Source organism: Momordica charantia (assembly GCF_013281855.1).
Source record: "Momordica charantia cultivar OHB3-1 chromosome 1 unlocalized genomic scaffold, Mcharantia_2.0 BLBB01000001.1, whole genome shotgun sequence".
Taxonomy (NCBI): Eukaryota; Viridiplantae; Streptophyta; class Magnoliopsida; order Cucurbitales; family Cucurbitaceae; genus Momordica; species Momordica charantia.
In genome coordinates, this window is record NW_028275157.1 from 15453352 (window position 1) to 15469713 (window position 16362).

General features: G+C 35.2%; 3 protein-coding genes across 3 annotated transcripts; 2 read left to right on the forward strand and 1 right to left on the reverse strand.

Moving 5' to 3' along the window:
* The first annotated feature begins 365 nt into the window (after positions 1-365).
* On the forward strand, positions 366-4100 carry IDH-V (isocitrate dehydrogenase V). Its single transcript, XM_022288119.2, has 7 exons — positions 366-612; positions 1028-1348; positions 1426-1587; positions 1683-1757; positions 2016-2125; positions 2201-2273; positions 3489-4100. The coding sequence occupies exons 1-7, from the start codon at positions 427-429 to the stop codon at positions 3678-3680; spliced, it is 1119 nt and encodes a 372-aa protein (XP_022143811.1). The 5' UTR covers positions 366-426; the 3' UTR covers positions 3681-4100.
* A 581-nt stretch (positions 4101-4681) lies between these two features.
* LOC111013548 (uncharacterized) lies at positions 4682-6580 on the forward strand. Its single transcript, XM_088120623.1, has one exon. The coding sequence runs from the start codon at positions 4909-4911 to the stop codon at positions 6304-6306; it is 1398 nt and encodes a 465-aa protein (XP_087976749.1). The 5' UTR covers positions 4682-4908; the 3' UTR covers positions 6307-6580.
* Positions 6581-8055: 1475 nt separating this feature from the next.
* Positions 8056-9691, reverse strand: LOC111013697 (uncharacterized). Its single transcript, XM_088120626.1, has one exon. The coding sequence runs from the start codon at positions 8641-8643 to the stop codon at positions 8215-8217; it is 429 nt and encodes a 142-aa protein (XP_087976752.1). The 5' UTR covers positions 8644-9691; the 3' UTR covers positions 8056-8214.
* Positions 9692-16362: the final 6671 nt, after the last annotated feature.

The window sequence follows — 16362 nt, forward strand, 5'->3', positions numbered from 1 at the left end:
AAAAAAAAAAGAAGTCAAGGCTAGCATAATTTAGCGATCATGGACATATATCTCTAACCAAGAGGTTATGAGTTCGATCCCCACGCTTCCTGTACTGTACTAACAAAATAATAACAACAAAAGAAAAAGGAAGAAAACAATTTTGTTCTTTTTTATTTTTGGAGAAAATTAAAAACTTTAAACAGGCCTAAAAATTTTTACAGATCTTGAGAGAGGGCAATTATCGCGATGGCATCTCGTTCAAAAAAACGCTCAATTGAATTGGGCCAATAGTTGAGCCCAATAGCCCATCACACAAGCCCACAATAATCCCAAGAATCTTCAGCTTTTATGTTCATGTGTCTTAAAAACTCTGTTATTCAACAAAAACATTTTTGGTTATAATATATTCTCTGTGATTTTTTCTTCATTTGTTTGTCGTCAATCATGGCTTCGCAGCTCCTCAGACGCGCCCTCGGAAGCCGCTCGGGTCAGATCTTCTCCCTTTCATCTGACCTTAGCTCCTCCGCTCCCGTCCCCTTGAGGGCTTTCTCTTCCGCCGCTTCTCCGATCCGAGCTACTCTCTTCCCCGGCGATGGTATTGGTCCCGAAATTGCCGAGTCCGTCAAACAGGTATTGCTTTTTCTCCATGATCGCAATTCTGTTTCAGTACGATAATTTTCCCGTTTTCTGTACCTAGTGGCAACTTCTCTGGTAATTGCTCCAGAAAAATTGATCTGAATTTGTTATTTTAATGTTTAAAGGTATGTGGGGTATTTTTCGAGTTCTCTTTTATGAGAATTTTCTTATTTGGTTCATGTCTTTGGGTTTATGTTTCTGTTATTAGATGGTGATTCAAGAGAACTACTGTCTTTTTTTTGTAGTGTCAAATCCACTTTAGAATTGCAACTCATTTTTAATACAGAAAAGAAGTAAATTTCATGCGTCTTGTGTGATAAATATACCAAGTGAGATACTTCTTGTTTGATTTACTAAGTGATGTTCATGGTATTGTGTAATTGATAAATTTCATTCTTAACCTATACAGGTATTCAATACTGCTGAAGTGCCTATCGAATGGGAAGAGCACTACGTCAGTGACCAAATAGATCCTCGAACTCAAAGTTTTCTCACATGGGAAAGCTTAGAATCAGTGAGACGTAATCGTGTGGGCTTGAAAGGACCCATGGCCACACCAATTGGAAAAGGCCATCGTTCTTTGAACCTTACCTTAAGGAAGGAACTTAATCTGTATGCTAATGTAAGGCCTTGTTACAGCCTGCCTGGTTATAAAACTCGATATGATAATGTAAATCTTATCACTATCCGTGAGAACACAGAAGGGGAGTACAGTGGACTTGAACATCAAGTAAGTATCTATAATTTCTATTGGATTGTGGAGAGCAATCTCAACGTGGTTCATGTGTACAAATTATTGCGTTCTAGGTGGTGAGAGGTGTGGTTGAAAGTCTTAAGATCATTACCCGTCAAGCAAGTTTAAGGGTGGCAGAATATGCTTTTCACTATGCCAAGACTCATGGAAGAGAAAGAGTCTCCGCGATACACAAAGCCAACATTATGCAGAAAACTGATGGTCTTTTTCTTAAGGTGTGACTAAATTTCAAAATTATTTACTATCCCCTCATCCTCACTTTTCATCCAGGTGTTCTCATCTGAAATTTTCTTTGTGTCTTCACTTTCAGTGTTGCCGTGAAGTTGCAGAGAAGTATCCTGAGATAAAGTACGAGGAAGTTGTCATTGATAACTGCTGTATGATGGTATGGATTAATTTCTTTTCAAGAATCACAGAACCCATAAAAAGTTTAATTCTGCATTGGAGGTGACGTGGAGGTCTGAGAGGGTCAATCTAGAATATCTAGTAGATTCTTGAGAAAGTATTTCTGATCATTACTTGATTTGATTATGAAATTTGGGATCATCAATGGGTTTCTGTAGAACGGCAGCGAAATTTGACTTTTGTTATTCAAGTGCAAGTAAGGTGGAACTGGTCTTCATTATGTATTGCCTTTGTGCAGCTTGTGAAGAATCCATCTCTCTTTGATGTATTGGTGATGCCTAATCTTTATGGTGACATTATCAGTGATCTCTGTGCTGGGCTGATTGGAGGATTGGGCTTAACGCCAAGGTATTTACGCCTCATTTTCATTTCTATTGGTAAGCTTAAATATTATCTGACATCCAAAAAAATAATATTATGCAGCTGTAATATTGGTGAGGGAGGTATTGCTCTTGCTGAGGCTGTGCATGGTTCAGCACCAGATATTGCTGGAAAGGTCAGGCTTCATAACTTTAAGATCATTGACTGCACCTTCATTTATTTCTTTTGTTTAATCATATATCCCTCTTGAATGCCTCATTGTTCTGTATGTTGCTTGTATTTATTGCCGGGGCTTTTATCAGCTTGCTGTGTTTTTTCACTAAGCAACTCATGGTTGGTCCTAAACTATCTCTAGCTGAACTTTAACTACCATCATAGGGTTTCGTGGTGTCAATTTAGTTCTTGCACTAATAATTTATTTCAAATTCCTCCTTTCGATCAATAATCTTGACAATTGTTAACATGTCAACCTTGGACCTCTGTTTTGTGACTAATAGGGGCATTTATGGCATGGAAATGCTTGATATTCCTGGGAATAAAATTGATGAGAATGAAATTTATGAAATTAAATGCTCGAGAGAGATAGACATGTTTAAATATAGCATTCTTAAGATAGAAAATCTGCACTATTGGATCAATGTATTTGATCTGTAGAATATGTTAATCATAAGTTGTACATTTTCAAACATAAAAATAAATTTGTGTCTGCAAGTTAGTATTATCAGTAGTAAATGATATTAAAATTGTATTCAATTATTTAAATTAAAATTAGAAGCTAAAAGATTAAGTTTTAAAAAATGACCTTGGTTGTGGGATCACATGGAAGTTAAATAGTAACAATCACACCCTTCTTTTCATAGAAAGCACTATTTTTTATGCAGAAATACAGGAATAAACATTGTAATATAGAAAGTGTATGTAGAGAGAAAGAATGGTGAGACTGTAGAGATAAATAGGAAAAAGTTTGTAGAAAAAATGAAGTGCAGAGAGAGGGAGTAGCAAGAGGAAATGTTATATGTTTCTGCGAAGAATCTCTTTTTAGGGAAAAGGGCTAAGATTTCTCACACCGTTTTTGAGAAAAATAGGAACTAAAAAAATATATTATCAAACAAATATGTGAAACAGAAAGAATAGAACATTTTCAAACAACACTTTTGAAGCCTTTTCTCCTTTTTTTTTTTTTTGGTCAAAAACATGAGTCCAATTGACTCAAATCCAAATAGGGCTTCGTACCACACATTCTTGCAGAAGGGCATACAGTAAAATGTAATTGCTTAGGTAGAATATATATCTTTTGCAAACACGCGGTGAAGAGTCGAAGTAGTAAATGCCCCTTCCTATTTGAAAGTGAATTTTCATGTATCTGTATGCTCTGGTTAAACTTGCACAGAATTTGGCAAATCCAACTGCATTGCTTTTGAGTTCTGTCACAATGCTTCGCCATTTGGAGCTCCATGACAAAGCTGATCGGATTCAAGATGCTATTCTCAAGACCATTGCGGAAGGGAAGTACCGAACAGCTGATCTCGGCGGTTCATCATCAACTACCGTGTTCACGAACGCAATTTGCGACCATCTTTGAGGAATGTTTTACATTATTTGCACTGTGGTCTTACAAGTTGTTTATAGGGAACCTTTATGGAGGATTCCTTCATATGTTTTTCGTGGTTTCTCTGAAGAGTAATAAGTTCAGATCATATTGATGACTCTGAAGTAGCTTATCCCAAGGTGCTACTCTTTTAACCATTGATCCTTTCCTGGCCATCCAAAGAAAAACTGTTATGGCCCTATTCATGTACAATGTCAGATGATTGAGATCTGTTAAAATTTGTTTCTACGAAAACCTGCGGTTTTTTCCCTTTTCATTCCAAATTTTTGGGTCAATTCTAGTCTCTGTCAATGTAGTTTGTAAAAGACTCAAAAAGAATAATCTTCTTGTCCTTCCGATCCAGTAAATTATTATTCACGCTGTGCCACAATTGTACGGCATGCAATTAATTTATGATGTTTCTTTATCTGCAGAACTAGATTTGATAGTGCACAGTTTTGTGTAATATCTGCCAGTTATATTTTCATCGTTTTCAAAATCATTTTATTTTCTATCATCGTGTTTGACAAATTAAAAAATTAATTTTAAAAAAGTTTAAAATCAGATTTTCAAGGTAATGGTGATTTCAAAAAAATCAATTATATTTAAATCTTTTTTTTTCTTTTCAAAATTACTCATTCTATTATCACTTCCAAATACAATTTTAAGCTCAATGTGAACCAAATTCTAAAAATAATGTAATTTTCGGCACGAACCCCATAGGAATTATAAAAGAAACTTCACGAAACCACTTATTGCAAATCAAAAATAAAATAAAATCATATCAGCTTAACAAATATTAGTATAAGTTGATGGATAAGATGCAAATTATCTTGTCCAAGGTAGGCAGAAGATGGAGAGGTGAAAATTATGTCAAAGTTTTATTACAGATAGTGAACTAACAAAATCTCTCCTATTTTCAGGCTGCTAAGTTTGGATGTGTCTAAGCAAAGTGTGAAGCTGCGAATTTATAATTTATAATTTATGTGCTTATATTTTGTCAAAAATATATAGAGAGAGAGAAAAAAGATTATGAAACTTGGAGTCCTAGCGCGTGATTGACAACCTCTTTAGATAGCGCGTGGACGAAAGAATGAAGTCTGCCTTGACTTGTGAAGGAGCGAAATGTTTAAGGAATCATTAGTGTGTGTTTCTCCGCCCCATACCCCAACGCGCCACCGCAAGTCTCGCCACAAAGAGAAGAGGAATCCCGGAATCCGCCATGACTGATCACCTTCCGCGCCTTCGCCGGCTCCGTTCGACCGCCCAAATCTTCAGAGAAGCCGCCTCCTCCTTCAATTCCAATCTCTTCACCTTCCTCCTCCTCTCTCTTCTCCTTCTCTCCTTCCGCCTCGTCCTTGAGAATGGTACCCATCTCGTTACCTCCATCATCGACCACGACCCCTCTCTCAACGCTCTCCTCTCTCGCCTTGATCCTCCTGATAGCCGCAGCCCTGCCGGATCTTCCCAAGACTCCTCCACGTCCACTCGCCGCCGCCGCCGCCGCCCGTTTCTCCACCTTACGCGCGTCGGAACGCTGGACGAGGACTTCTTCTCGGGCGATGGTGATGAGGATCGCAGCCTCTTCGGGGCCAACAAGAATTTTTCCCCCAATCGCAGTTTCGTGATGTTCAACGATTTTGACTCGGTGTTAGGGTTTTCGGATTCCGTAGTCGATAGCGGGGTAAGTGTTTCGGAGGTCGTTCGCCCTGGAGTTGCATTCAGACTCAGAGCTGAAATTGCGTCTTTGGCAGTTGATAACGACAGTGCTGAAGATCAAGAAGAAGAATACAGAGATGGTAACGGTCAACCGGATGTGGATAGAGTGGTGGATTTACAATTCGTTGTGAAAGGATTGGAGCTTGATCATCGGGAAACGGCAGCACTGTTCTTTCTGGTGAGTTTCTTGTCTGCGGCGTATGGATGGGTTATTTTTAGCTTTACTGTTACATATTCATTGGTTTTAGGCATGGTATTTATTTCAGTTGTTAATGACCTAACCGGGAGGTTTAGCTCACTGGTTGGTACAATCTGGAATGGATCCATACTGGGGCTTAAGCGGCTTTCCGGGTATATTATCATGAGATGGGCAGTGAGGGATGCCATAACTCAGCTTCTTGGATTGTGGTATTTTGGTGAAATCGAAAGCAAGTACTCATTTTTCAAGCTATTTGTGAGGTTGAAGTTGATGCCATTTTCAGTTATGTTCCCTTGGATTCAAGGTTTTGAGAAGGAGATATCTGGATTTCTATTTACATGGTTCTTTATGGACACACTTCTAGCTTTCGTATTTGCTGTTGATGCCTGGGTAGTCATTGCCGATTCAAGGCGAAGTGGAAGACAAATAGTGAAGGAAGGTTGTTATTTGTTATCGATTATGTTGAATCAGGCTGTCCAAGTAAAATGTTTGGAAGCTATATTTTGTGGCTCTCTTTTTAGGGGGATTCTAGCTAAGGTTTTGGGAAAATATGTTGCCATGGTTTTTCAGTCGGTTGTGGAGGTATACTTTATGGTTGCTTGGTTGATATTCTACTTTTCAGCTAGATGTAGAGATGCCCACTTACAGGGAAAGAGATTTGGTCAGAGAGAACTTGAGGGCTTGACTGATGGACTCAGGTAGTATTAGGTAACTATACTATACCGAGTTCCAACTGCAGGCTCCAATTATAACAAATTAGGCTTGATTTCTTTTTTTGCACCTATTTGTAGCTCTTTCTGATGCCCTCTGGTTGAGTCTGTAGTCTCCAGAAAAAAGTGTTGTATCTACTTTACACAAGGCAAGATATATTATTGTATATTTGCAGAGAAATCCTTTCTTATGTTTGTAGGTTGTGTTTATGAATTTGTAAGTTATCTGTTATATTGGAATTCGGAAAGAAAAGAAATTGAGATGATTTGGGTTTCTTTCGCCCGTCGAAAATTTCATGCATTCTCATTGTACGGAGTCTATCTGTTGTACTTCTAAAGTTTATGATGGTAGATCGAAACGGCTAAATATTGTAGTGGACTACTGATTGTCTGAAATTCTGCGATCTCAGTTTGTAAGCTGTAATTGGGCATATGTTCATTTCCCACTAACACAAATTTATGGAAAATATATATGAAGCCTTAAAATTGGAGTGTTTTTAGCTTGACTTGGAGCCATGGTTTTATCCACAGGTGAGAAAAAGGTTAAGCCTCACAGTTAAGTCAGTCGAGAGCATGAATCTTTTCTTTCATTTGTGAGAACAGGACAACAAAATATTTAGATTTACCATGTATTTATTATTTACATATACGAGACAGCCAACGGAAAGTTTTCATAGACTTCTTTTAAACTCGAGCTGACCATTATGTTTACTTGTTTCGGTTTGGCATATGTAATGTAATGTTAATTACTTGGCTAAATTTGGGTACGTATTTAAGGCTCAATAAAAATGATATCTCAATCAACTATGTATCAGAAGCTTTTGAAGCATAACTGTATAAGAAAGATCATTAGGCCTTCGGCTCAATGGAAGAGGCTGCTGTGAAGCCCCAGAAAACCTTGAGATTTAATATTTTCATAGTATCAGTTCAACTGAATCTGAATCTGAAGCTCTTGCAAAGAAATTGAAGATCTTTACCCACTACCCAGGACCAAAGTCTCTTCTGAAATTGTATTGTGGGGTAGTAAAGAGGATGTAGTTTGGTCCCATCAAGGTTGATCCAGAGGCCCATATGCATGTATACATTATTTCTGATAGGAAATTCAGAAGTTGAGATAACTGGACTTAAGATAGCCGAACCATATGCATGTATATATTATTTGATCATGTCTGGTATGACAAGTATGTAACTTTAAGTAGCTTTTTATATGAATAAGAATATGATGTAGAAAATTTTTATTTGGTGTGGCAAGCACTAGCAATGAAATGTCATTTGAACTTGCATATCCATAATTGAGTCCATAGCTCTAAGAGCTTGCCTAGTGAAAATATGGACAAATTATTAGTCTTGGAGGGAGAGTGAATGGTGTTTTGCCCCCTTTCTTCCTGTGATCAGAGATGATGATTGGCGGTCATAAGAATCAGATCTGGATATAATGCAGATAGCTTTCAAGTTTTAATGATGTTGTTAAACAGAATTGGCAGGAATTTTTATTATTACTACTTCAAAAAAGTGAAAGGTGATGTTGCTGAAAGTGAAAGGTGTGAGAGAAGCATGAACAGATGCGGGAATAGAATGGTTCCATTTGATGGCCGAGTTGCACCTCAAGTGGAAAATTTCCCAAGTAATCTGGTTTAATTTGTTGCAGCGGATGAGTATTTTGATAACTGAGTTTTTGTTGCACTTTCAGCAACTTGTTGCTAAGAGCACCATTTTCCTTTAGTAGCATTAGGTCCCCAAGTGGTAAGAAATTCACAAACATTTACTCAAGTTACATTAGTATACAACAAATTGTGGCTAAATACATATCAGCATTCTCAAAGAGAATTTAGATCTCCAGAATGAATTAAATTTGACAGCAACCTATCTTCAAAGACAGAGGGATTTGTCGGTTATCAGCTCAGCTAGCACGGTGGACAACACTAAGGAAAAGGCTCTCATCACAAGGAATGCAGAGTTTTGAGTTTGCAGTGAAGTCAAACTCATCTTGTGCTTGATCCAGCAATGCCTTGAACAGAGGGTGATTGAGAAGGCTGATCTTGATTACAAACCTTCTGTTATTCTCACCTACATAGACAACCAAGTGACCTTTCGGGACGTCACTCGGAATGAAGCAATCCTCATGCAAGGGAGACCACAAAACCCATTGGCAACAGTGCTCGCAGGCTGTACAAGGTACAACTTTGCTTCCTATCTTCCTCCATTTGTTTACACATGCTCTTATAAACCTGCCCTTCATATTTTCAGTATGTAGCTTAGCTATCAATGAACGTGAGAGAGAGAGAGAGGGTATGGTATTGAGTAGGCACTGAAGGGTATATATATACATATACACGTAAGAGTGGATGGATGGAGAAGACCATTAAATGGTTGACATGATAGATATAGCTAAGAAGTGGGCTGAGTTTCTGTATGGCATTTTCTCTTTAACAGTGCATTATATATATTATAGTAGCTGCACTTTGCCGTGCTGTACCAGTTTACTTTACTATATTATTGCATCTCTAAATTATACGAATTGTACGAACATTCATGGCATAGTTTTGAAATGAGATTTTATATTCATATATGGAAAAATATTAATCTTTTTTCCATATGAGGGAAGAGAGAGATGGATCTGCTATATGAAAGCTCTTTCTTCTTTTACTGAAATGTAGGGAGTGTTGGTTGACTGATCTTGTTTTTCTAAAGTTTTTGAAGTTAAATCTGTAATAATGGCCCCCACACGATTGAGTGGACAAGAGATAAGATTTGCAAGAGGGGATGGAGATAACTTTCTTGGGTATAGTGGCGATCCCACTTATTTCTATGACTTTTAAGCTTGGATATTGTAGAATATCACTTTGTTCACACTCACAGAGGAGGTGCTTTCAACTCTTCTGAGCTCTAGTGAATGTAATAATGGTCTCTGGATAGTTTTATCAAGACTAATGATTTATTTTCTCATGGAAGATGAATTCTCAGTAATTTGATAGAGACCATTTTGTGAGAACTCTTTGGTCAGTGTTATTGGTCCTTTTCTCTTTTTAATGACAGTGATATTGGGGGCCCCACGTCTCACTAATATAACCCTATATGCTTCGGATGACATCAAGAGTATTCATCTTTTAAGCTTTTCACCAAAAAGACTTGAATATAAAACTTAAGAGAATTTTATCACACATATTCTAAGCCCTTACCACCAAGTTGCGGCCCTTTTATTTATATTCTCAAGATCGGTAGAGTTTAATCTTATGGGATTGTCATGAATGGGTTCAAATTATGATGGCCACCTATTTAGCATTTAAAATATTAAGTTTTCTTGACAACTAAAAGTAGTAGAGAATACTCTAAAATATTCTTACACATAAGTCAAGATGAACTTAGCTTAGCGGTAATTAGCATCTTTTTCTAACCAAAAGATCATAAGTTTTAATGCGAGAGACAACTATGCCTGCCGTTATTCTCGGCTTTGTTAAGAAAGAAAGCGGCCCCACCCTACTTGTTGTACTAAAGAAAAAATACTTGCACAGAAAAATGAACCAGACAAGCCCCTAGGGAACTATACTAGTAAATAGCCTCCATTTCTATTCTTTTGCTGAATTATTTCAATGCATGAGTCAAAATCAGCATAAAGTAAAGTATATCTCATTGCTTGTCTTATTCATCTTGATTCTAAGCCATATTTACATTGTTGCTCTTATCTTTATACATTTGGATTGATTTGAGCGCACCATGTGAGACGTGTTTAATTCATCAGAGCCTCTAGACTTTAGATTTTTGTATTATGAAGAGTGTGATTTGGGGTACTATAGCCGTACAGATGTGTGAAATTTGAAAGAGTACCTTATGGCATGCTTAGCTTATAGTTAATTATTATATGCAGAGACAGCAGCAGCATTGCCATACATTTTTCTTTCTTTCTTCTGCTGCAGATGGTTTTGGGATAAGTTTTTTCTGCAGCATCACATCTGGGCGCAGGAGATGGGCCACTCCTCTCTCAAACCAAAACATAACTCTTTTATTTCATTTTTCAAACAGCTTTCTTCCTAAAACTTCAATAATTTTATATGCTTCTGAAGCCTGGATTTGGTTCCTCTCTGCCGTTATCAGTTCCTCGTATGTGGACGGTTTTATCTTCTTCTAGTCTCTTTGTATATAAAGAAAGAAAGCTGAAAATATTCTCCTTCCAAAGAAAATGATATAGTCTCCTGTTTCATAATAATTCTGTATTTCGACTCTAATAATGATTTAATCTTCTTACTTTTTGAGATGTGAAGCTTCAGCTCCCATTTGACACTAAAACTCTTATGAGAAGCAATCTATATGGAGAAGAACCTCTTAGCAACAAAAAAGCAAGAGGAAAGCCATAAAAGATGAAACATCTTGAGGGATAATGAGCCTTTATTTTCTTCTCTTTTTGGTAAAAATGTGTTTGGATTACACATATTTTTAAATAGTGGCCATTATGATGATCATCTATAGTGAAAAGATAGGTGGGCATGGAGCAATAATTTCATAATGATTCCAACCAAATCCTATGTGCTCCCATTTACAAGATTCTTCCCTAAAAGCAAATGTATTGCAATGTTTTGAATAATATTCAAACCCACTCTTTTACATCTTTCAAACATAGAAATTCTGTGCAAATTAATGTAAATTCACAATAGAATTTTGGAATAGTATTTCCATATAGATGTGATACAATAATATATACTTTTTTTGGTCAATTTTCATGGATTTTTATATGAAAATTTATCGGTTGGGCGTTGGTTCGGTTCATTTAATTTTTGTAGTGTAATAAAAACGCCAGCACATTGATTCATCCCCCAAAGACAATGAAATCTATACACTTGATGGTTTGGTTTGGTCTGGTCTTCTCCAAAACAAAACCTCCTCTCTCTTGGACACATCCTTTTTCTCACACTGACTTGCAAATGGTCTACATGCAAACGTATAATACTTTCGATTGTAGTTATCTTCTAATACACTCGATTCGATGCATGTTCAAAATCTGTTTGATCTTCATATTTCCATAACGATATGACACTGTCTCCTCTTGTTCTAAGACTGCATAATTAATTTGTTGTGGTTTTGCAAACAACGTTTCGAACAAAGTTATGCAAACTTAGAGCTAGAGGGGACAATATTAATGCAGCTGGGAGACAATGTGATGAATAGAGATAGTTGTCACTGATGAAGAACTCTCGGCTGCATTAAATAAAACCATATGATCACATTCTAATAATCTGATATGTACTGATGTGTGCATTATCAAAAGCTTTTGAAGCAAAACATGAAGTTTTGTTTTGAAGTGGGAAAAAACCCTTCCCCACATATTCACAAAGAGATAGCAATAATGATGGCAGTGAGGGATGAAGCACATGAAATAGGGCCACTTCACAAAATTATCCCATAGCACAGAGAGAGAGAGAGATAGAGCTGGTTGGCATGCAACACTTTGAAAAGAAAGAGGGAGACCCTTGGACCCAGTTCCTTATCTCCACCTTAATAACATTTTGTCCATTTTATATTGCTCATAAAGTAGCACTCTGCAGATTCGTGACCAGCTGAACATGCAACAACAATACTTGTTAACAGACGCTTAAATTAATACCTCTCGGGTGCCCCTAAGTATAGGGAGCAAAGTTTCGACTGAGGTTAATACCTCACCAACAGGTTTCTTAGCTTTAAAAAATATGTTAGACGATAACATTTTATTTCAAAGTAGAACAATATGTTGGGATAGGGATCCGAACCCATGTCCTTTTAGTCGGAGATAAGAATCTTAATCCGTTAAACTATGCTCAAGTTTACAAACATGTAGACTTCATCGAAACCACTATAAATTGAAAGTTTAGAAAGACTCATATTTTTTAAAGTTCATGAGTCTTATTAGACACAATTGTAACCTTGAAAGTTAAGGGATAATACTTGTAATTTAAGAGTAAAAAATCGGTCTTTCCAATTAATTCCAACTCATGTTTTTCTTTTTAATCAAAATCCATCAAACTTATAACATTTCCTTTCCGTTGTTATTATCGAGTAAAGTGAACAGGAAATCATCCGCGAGATTTTCAAATCGAATTAGAGTAAATAGATTTTTTAAAGTCTATATAGACATAAAATTTCCGACAAAAAAAGAAAGAAAAGAGGGAAATTGCTTTACCGAGTTTACGAGATGAAAATGAGCAACAACAATCATCAACAAATTAAAGTTGAGACTTTTAAGACATGATGGAATTAAACACAAGAAGAGAAGCAATGATATGAAATTGGAAAATAGAGAGAGGCAAATGATTTGCAGAATGCACGTGCAATGGTCAGTTGTAACAAGCTGTACTTGTTAAGCCAACAACATGCCCTGCCAGTGCCATGGCAGATTGCAGAAGCTGGCATTATTATATATATATTTTTTTTTCTTTTTATATATTTTATTTATTTGTTTGTTTTTGAAATATAATTTGATTTATATTAATTTTGAGGGCCTTTCTTCAACTACTTCTGCCCCATATCTTCCCATTAATAACTTCCCATGCTTCCCTCTTGGAAGCATATGTTGTTGGCCTCCTAATTTCATTTTTTCATCTTCTTCTTCCTCTTTCTCTCCCATCTCCACTTCTTTTCACCCTCTTTTTCTATGCTTCTTTTGATATATTTGGTAAGACAATTGAGATACGAGAGAATCCAAAAGAGAGATTGGAGAGATACGATCATATTTCTCTAGGTAGAGACGATCGAATATTCTTTTCCGAAGTCCTATTAGAAAAGGTTGAACTACAGTAACGTTTGATCGATTCAAACTTTTGTCTATTGTGTTCAGATTCCCGTACCTCTGTTAGTACTTTTATAAAATAAAATAAACAGAGTTTTTTTTCTTCACCACTTTTGAATAGTTTAAACCGTCGTTTTTTGTGAATGATTATATTTTATTTTTCCTTTTGCTCTAGAATACAATGAGGAAGAATTTTGGAACAATGAACAAATACAAAGGTTTGAATAATGCAGTATCCCATACCGTATCTTTACAAATAAAATGGTATGTACATGTATACACATGATGATAGAGAGATATCCTTCTATGATCATATATAGAAAGGGATGCTTTGAACCCTACCAACTTGATATTTTGACTTATATAACGAACATGCATGAACCATTTCACGATGTATGTGTCCACATATTCTAAAATCTCGATAGTTGGCTCTTGGTTGTTCCAGCATTGATAAAGACATTGTTGAAATCGACATAGAAACTTTAAGTCTCATGCTAATCATCTTTGTTTAAAAAAAAAACAAAAAAAGAAAAATTTTGAAGGATTAAATCATGACATTATTAATTAAAGTCTCATAATAATAATGTCTCACCAAGTAACTTGGACATCTAAAAATTAATAATAATCGAAAAAATGATATTTCTTGTGAATCTGAATATAACTCAATTAATCTATTACCATAAAAAAAATGTATTAAAATCATATTATAATGTAATAGGATTTGAGAGTACTTTTTAGTTCATGATCCAGAAGATTCAAAACTTAATACACTAATAAGTTGGATAATTCGAATATTTTAATATTTCTTCTCTAAAAAAATGGAAAGACTTCTAACCTTTTTTTTTTTTTAATTACTCTTGGTTTAGCCTCAATTTCCATTTATATTTCATTAAATCACTTTTATCGCACGTTTCGTTTTGTCCATAAAAAAACTAAATATATATCTTTTTAGTTTTTAAAATGTATAAGTCCAATCAATCAATAATCTATACACACGCGTTCCTTTATAATATAAAAAAACAATACCCTTAAAGAAATGCAAATGTCAATTCTCATGGTGGAAGCCCATGCGATAATGTCTCCCCTATGGAGATTAAGCTTCCTCCAAAACCAGATAAAAATATCTACATTTAACTTCTAAAAATATTGTGAAAACATCGATAAGATGTTTTTACGAAAATTTTATAAAAATAAAAAATTTATAAAAAATATTTAAATTAAAATTAGTTTTGAAATAAATTAAAAATTATTTATACTTTTTTTTATATTTTTTCTTTTTTACAATAGTATGGAAATATCCATTTACTTCTCATGTGGAGAGAAATTTAATACCATGTCCAGAACCTAAATTTATAACAAAAGGATTTTCTTAACGAATACCTATATTTATAGAATAATTTCTTTTAATTGAAAATAAGTTTACAATTTGATATTATATAAAATAAATTTTTTTTAAAAAAAAAGGATTTTCTTTATTGAAGAAAATAGTATAGTGTGATTTTCTTTTTTCAAAAATAGGAAATTAAGAGTAGTTACCGAGAACATGTTTGGTTTTTATTGTTATGGACAAAAAGATCACGAATTGATAACAAGAAAGTAACCTCAGTAATTTTAACTTTCTAAATCACAAAGTAGTGTAATTTTTAGGGAAAGCAAACTCTTTACGAGCCAACTTGAACTTAGCTAAATTCAAATCTTACTCGCACTAATATTGTATTTAAGAAAAAATAATATTAAAAGACAGAAATTTTCTTTTCGGATTTTTAATTGAGATAATATCTTCCAGAGTGTTGTGTAAATTTTGTGTATGAGCCAGACTTTGGTCCAGGCTCTATTTTGATGGATAAATGTGGGCCTAGTTAGTTAGGTGTTGACTTACCAACACTGGATAGCCCCATGTACTGCAACCCACATCTATCCGCAATTGGCCCTTTTTTATTGGGATATGTTCATACCTATAATATACCCTATGATACCAAATTATGAAATTTTAATTGAGCTGAAAATATCATATCCTAAAACCAAAAATGGTGGCATATTGATGACAATTTCCATGTCGCAGTTACATAAATCACATATCTTGCCATTCTAGAAAATGGTTTATTTGTCTCTCAATTTGCCAACAAAGCACATTAAAGTATCATATACATTTCAATTGCAAAGTAAAATGTGATTTTACAAATTGAGTTATGATTTCATAAAAATGAAAAAAAGAAAGATAGCACAAATCATTTTTGAAGTATACTGATTGTTATGAATCCAATTGAACTCTCGAAGTTCATCAAATGATGCAATTAAATTCAACCGTTACGTCTAATTGCAAATGCAAATTCGTCAAACGCCCCCTCCTAATAGATGCGAGGATTCCTAGCTGACTTCTGTAACCATATAGTGAGAGTGAGGGTTGGGAAAAATCGGTCCCAACACAATTAAAATCAAATTGAGTGCCACTAACTTAAATGGTCAAAAACCTTTTTGGTATCCCTCATTCTAAACAAACAAACAAACTTCAAAAAAGGCTATACAGCTAGAGAGCAGCAAAGGGTCAACCAGACAAGGAATTGAAATATCCAATTCATAGCAAATCCAAGATGGGAATCTCTGGAAAAGACAATTTCAGAGCAATTGGAATCATGTCAAGAAAAGACTATGGAATTGAAACGTGTTAACATTGTTGAGGTGTAAATTTCAAAAGTCAGTTATTTGAAGGTTCCACAACATGGGGATAAAAAGTCCAACTTTCATTAAGAAGAATGATAAAAATAAAAAATAAAAATAAAAACCAACCTAACAAAAAAAAGTAAAGTAGAACACATACTGATAAACTCTTTCGTAACCAAGGCCCACAATGCCAAATAACTGTGGAAGTTACTACTGCAAAACCATTTTCATTTAAAAAATGTAACAATTCCAAGTATATATATATATATATATATATAGTCTAGAGGCTTGAGAAATTAAAATCGAAAAACTATACAATTGAAAATATACGCCCAGATCCCCCTATGGGAAAGGGGCCTGAAAATTTTTGGTTTTGTTTTGTATCACTCACTAAGATCCTGCTAAAAGTCTCTTATGAAGCACTTCTGCCAACATTTCCCTCAAAAAAGCACTTTAATTGAACAGTTTTCTGTTTTGTCTAATCCGATTCTGCTTTCGCTTTCTAAAACTGCAGTAAGTGCATGGACAAATGCGTAAATAAATGGTCGCTTCAGCAATCAAGTTTATGTGAGATTGGCTGCAGAACATTGTGAGAAACTATTGTTTTTAACTTATAAACTGACATCACTTGGC

Coding starts and splice junctions, on each gene's coding strand:
- LOC111013548 (XM_088120623.1), top strand. CDS start 4,909: ATGACTGATCACCTTCCGCGCCTTCGCCGGCTCCGTTCGACCGCCCAA.
- LOC111013697 (XM_088120626.1), bottom strand. CDS start 8,643: ATGTATATATATACCCTTCAGTGCCTACTCAATACCATACCCTCTCTC.
- IDH-V (XM_022288119.2), top strand. CDS start 427: ATGGCTTCGCAGCTCCTCAGACGCGCCCTCGGAAGCCGCTCGGGTCAG. Junction 1,588..1,682: donor CTGATGGTCTTTTTCTTAAG/GTGTGACTAAAT, acceptor CTTCACTTTCAG/TGTTGCCGTGAAGTTGCAGA. Junction 1,758..2,015: donor TTGATAACTGCTGTATGATG/GTATGGATTAAT, acceptor GCCTTTGTGCAG/CTTGTGAAGAATCCATCTCT.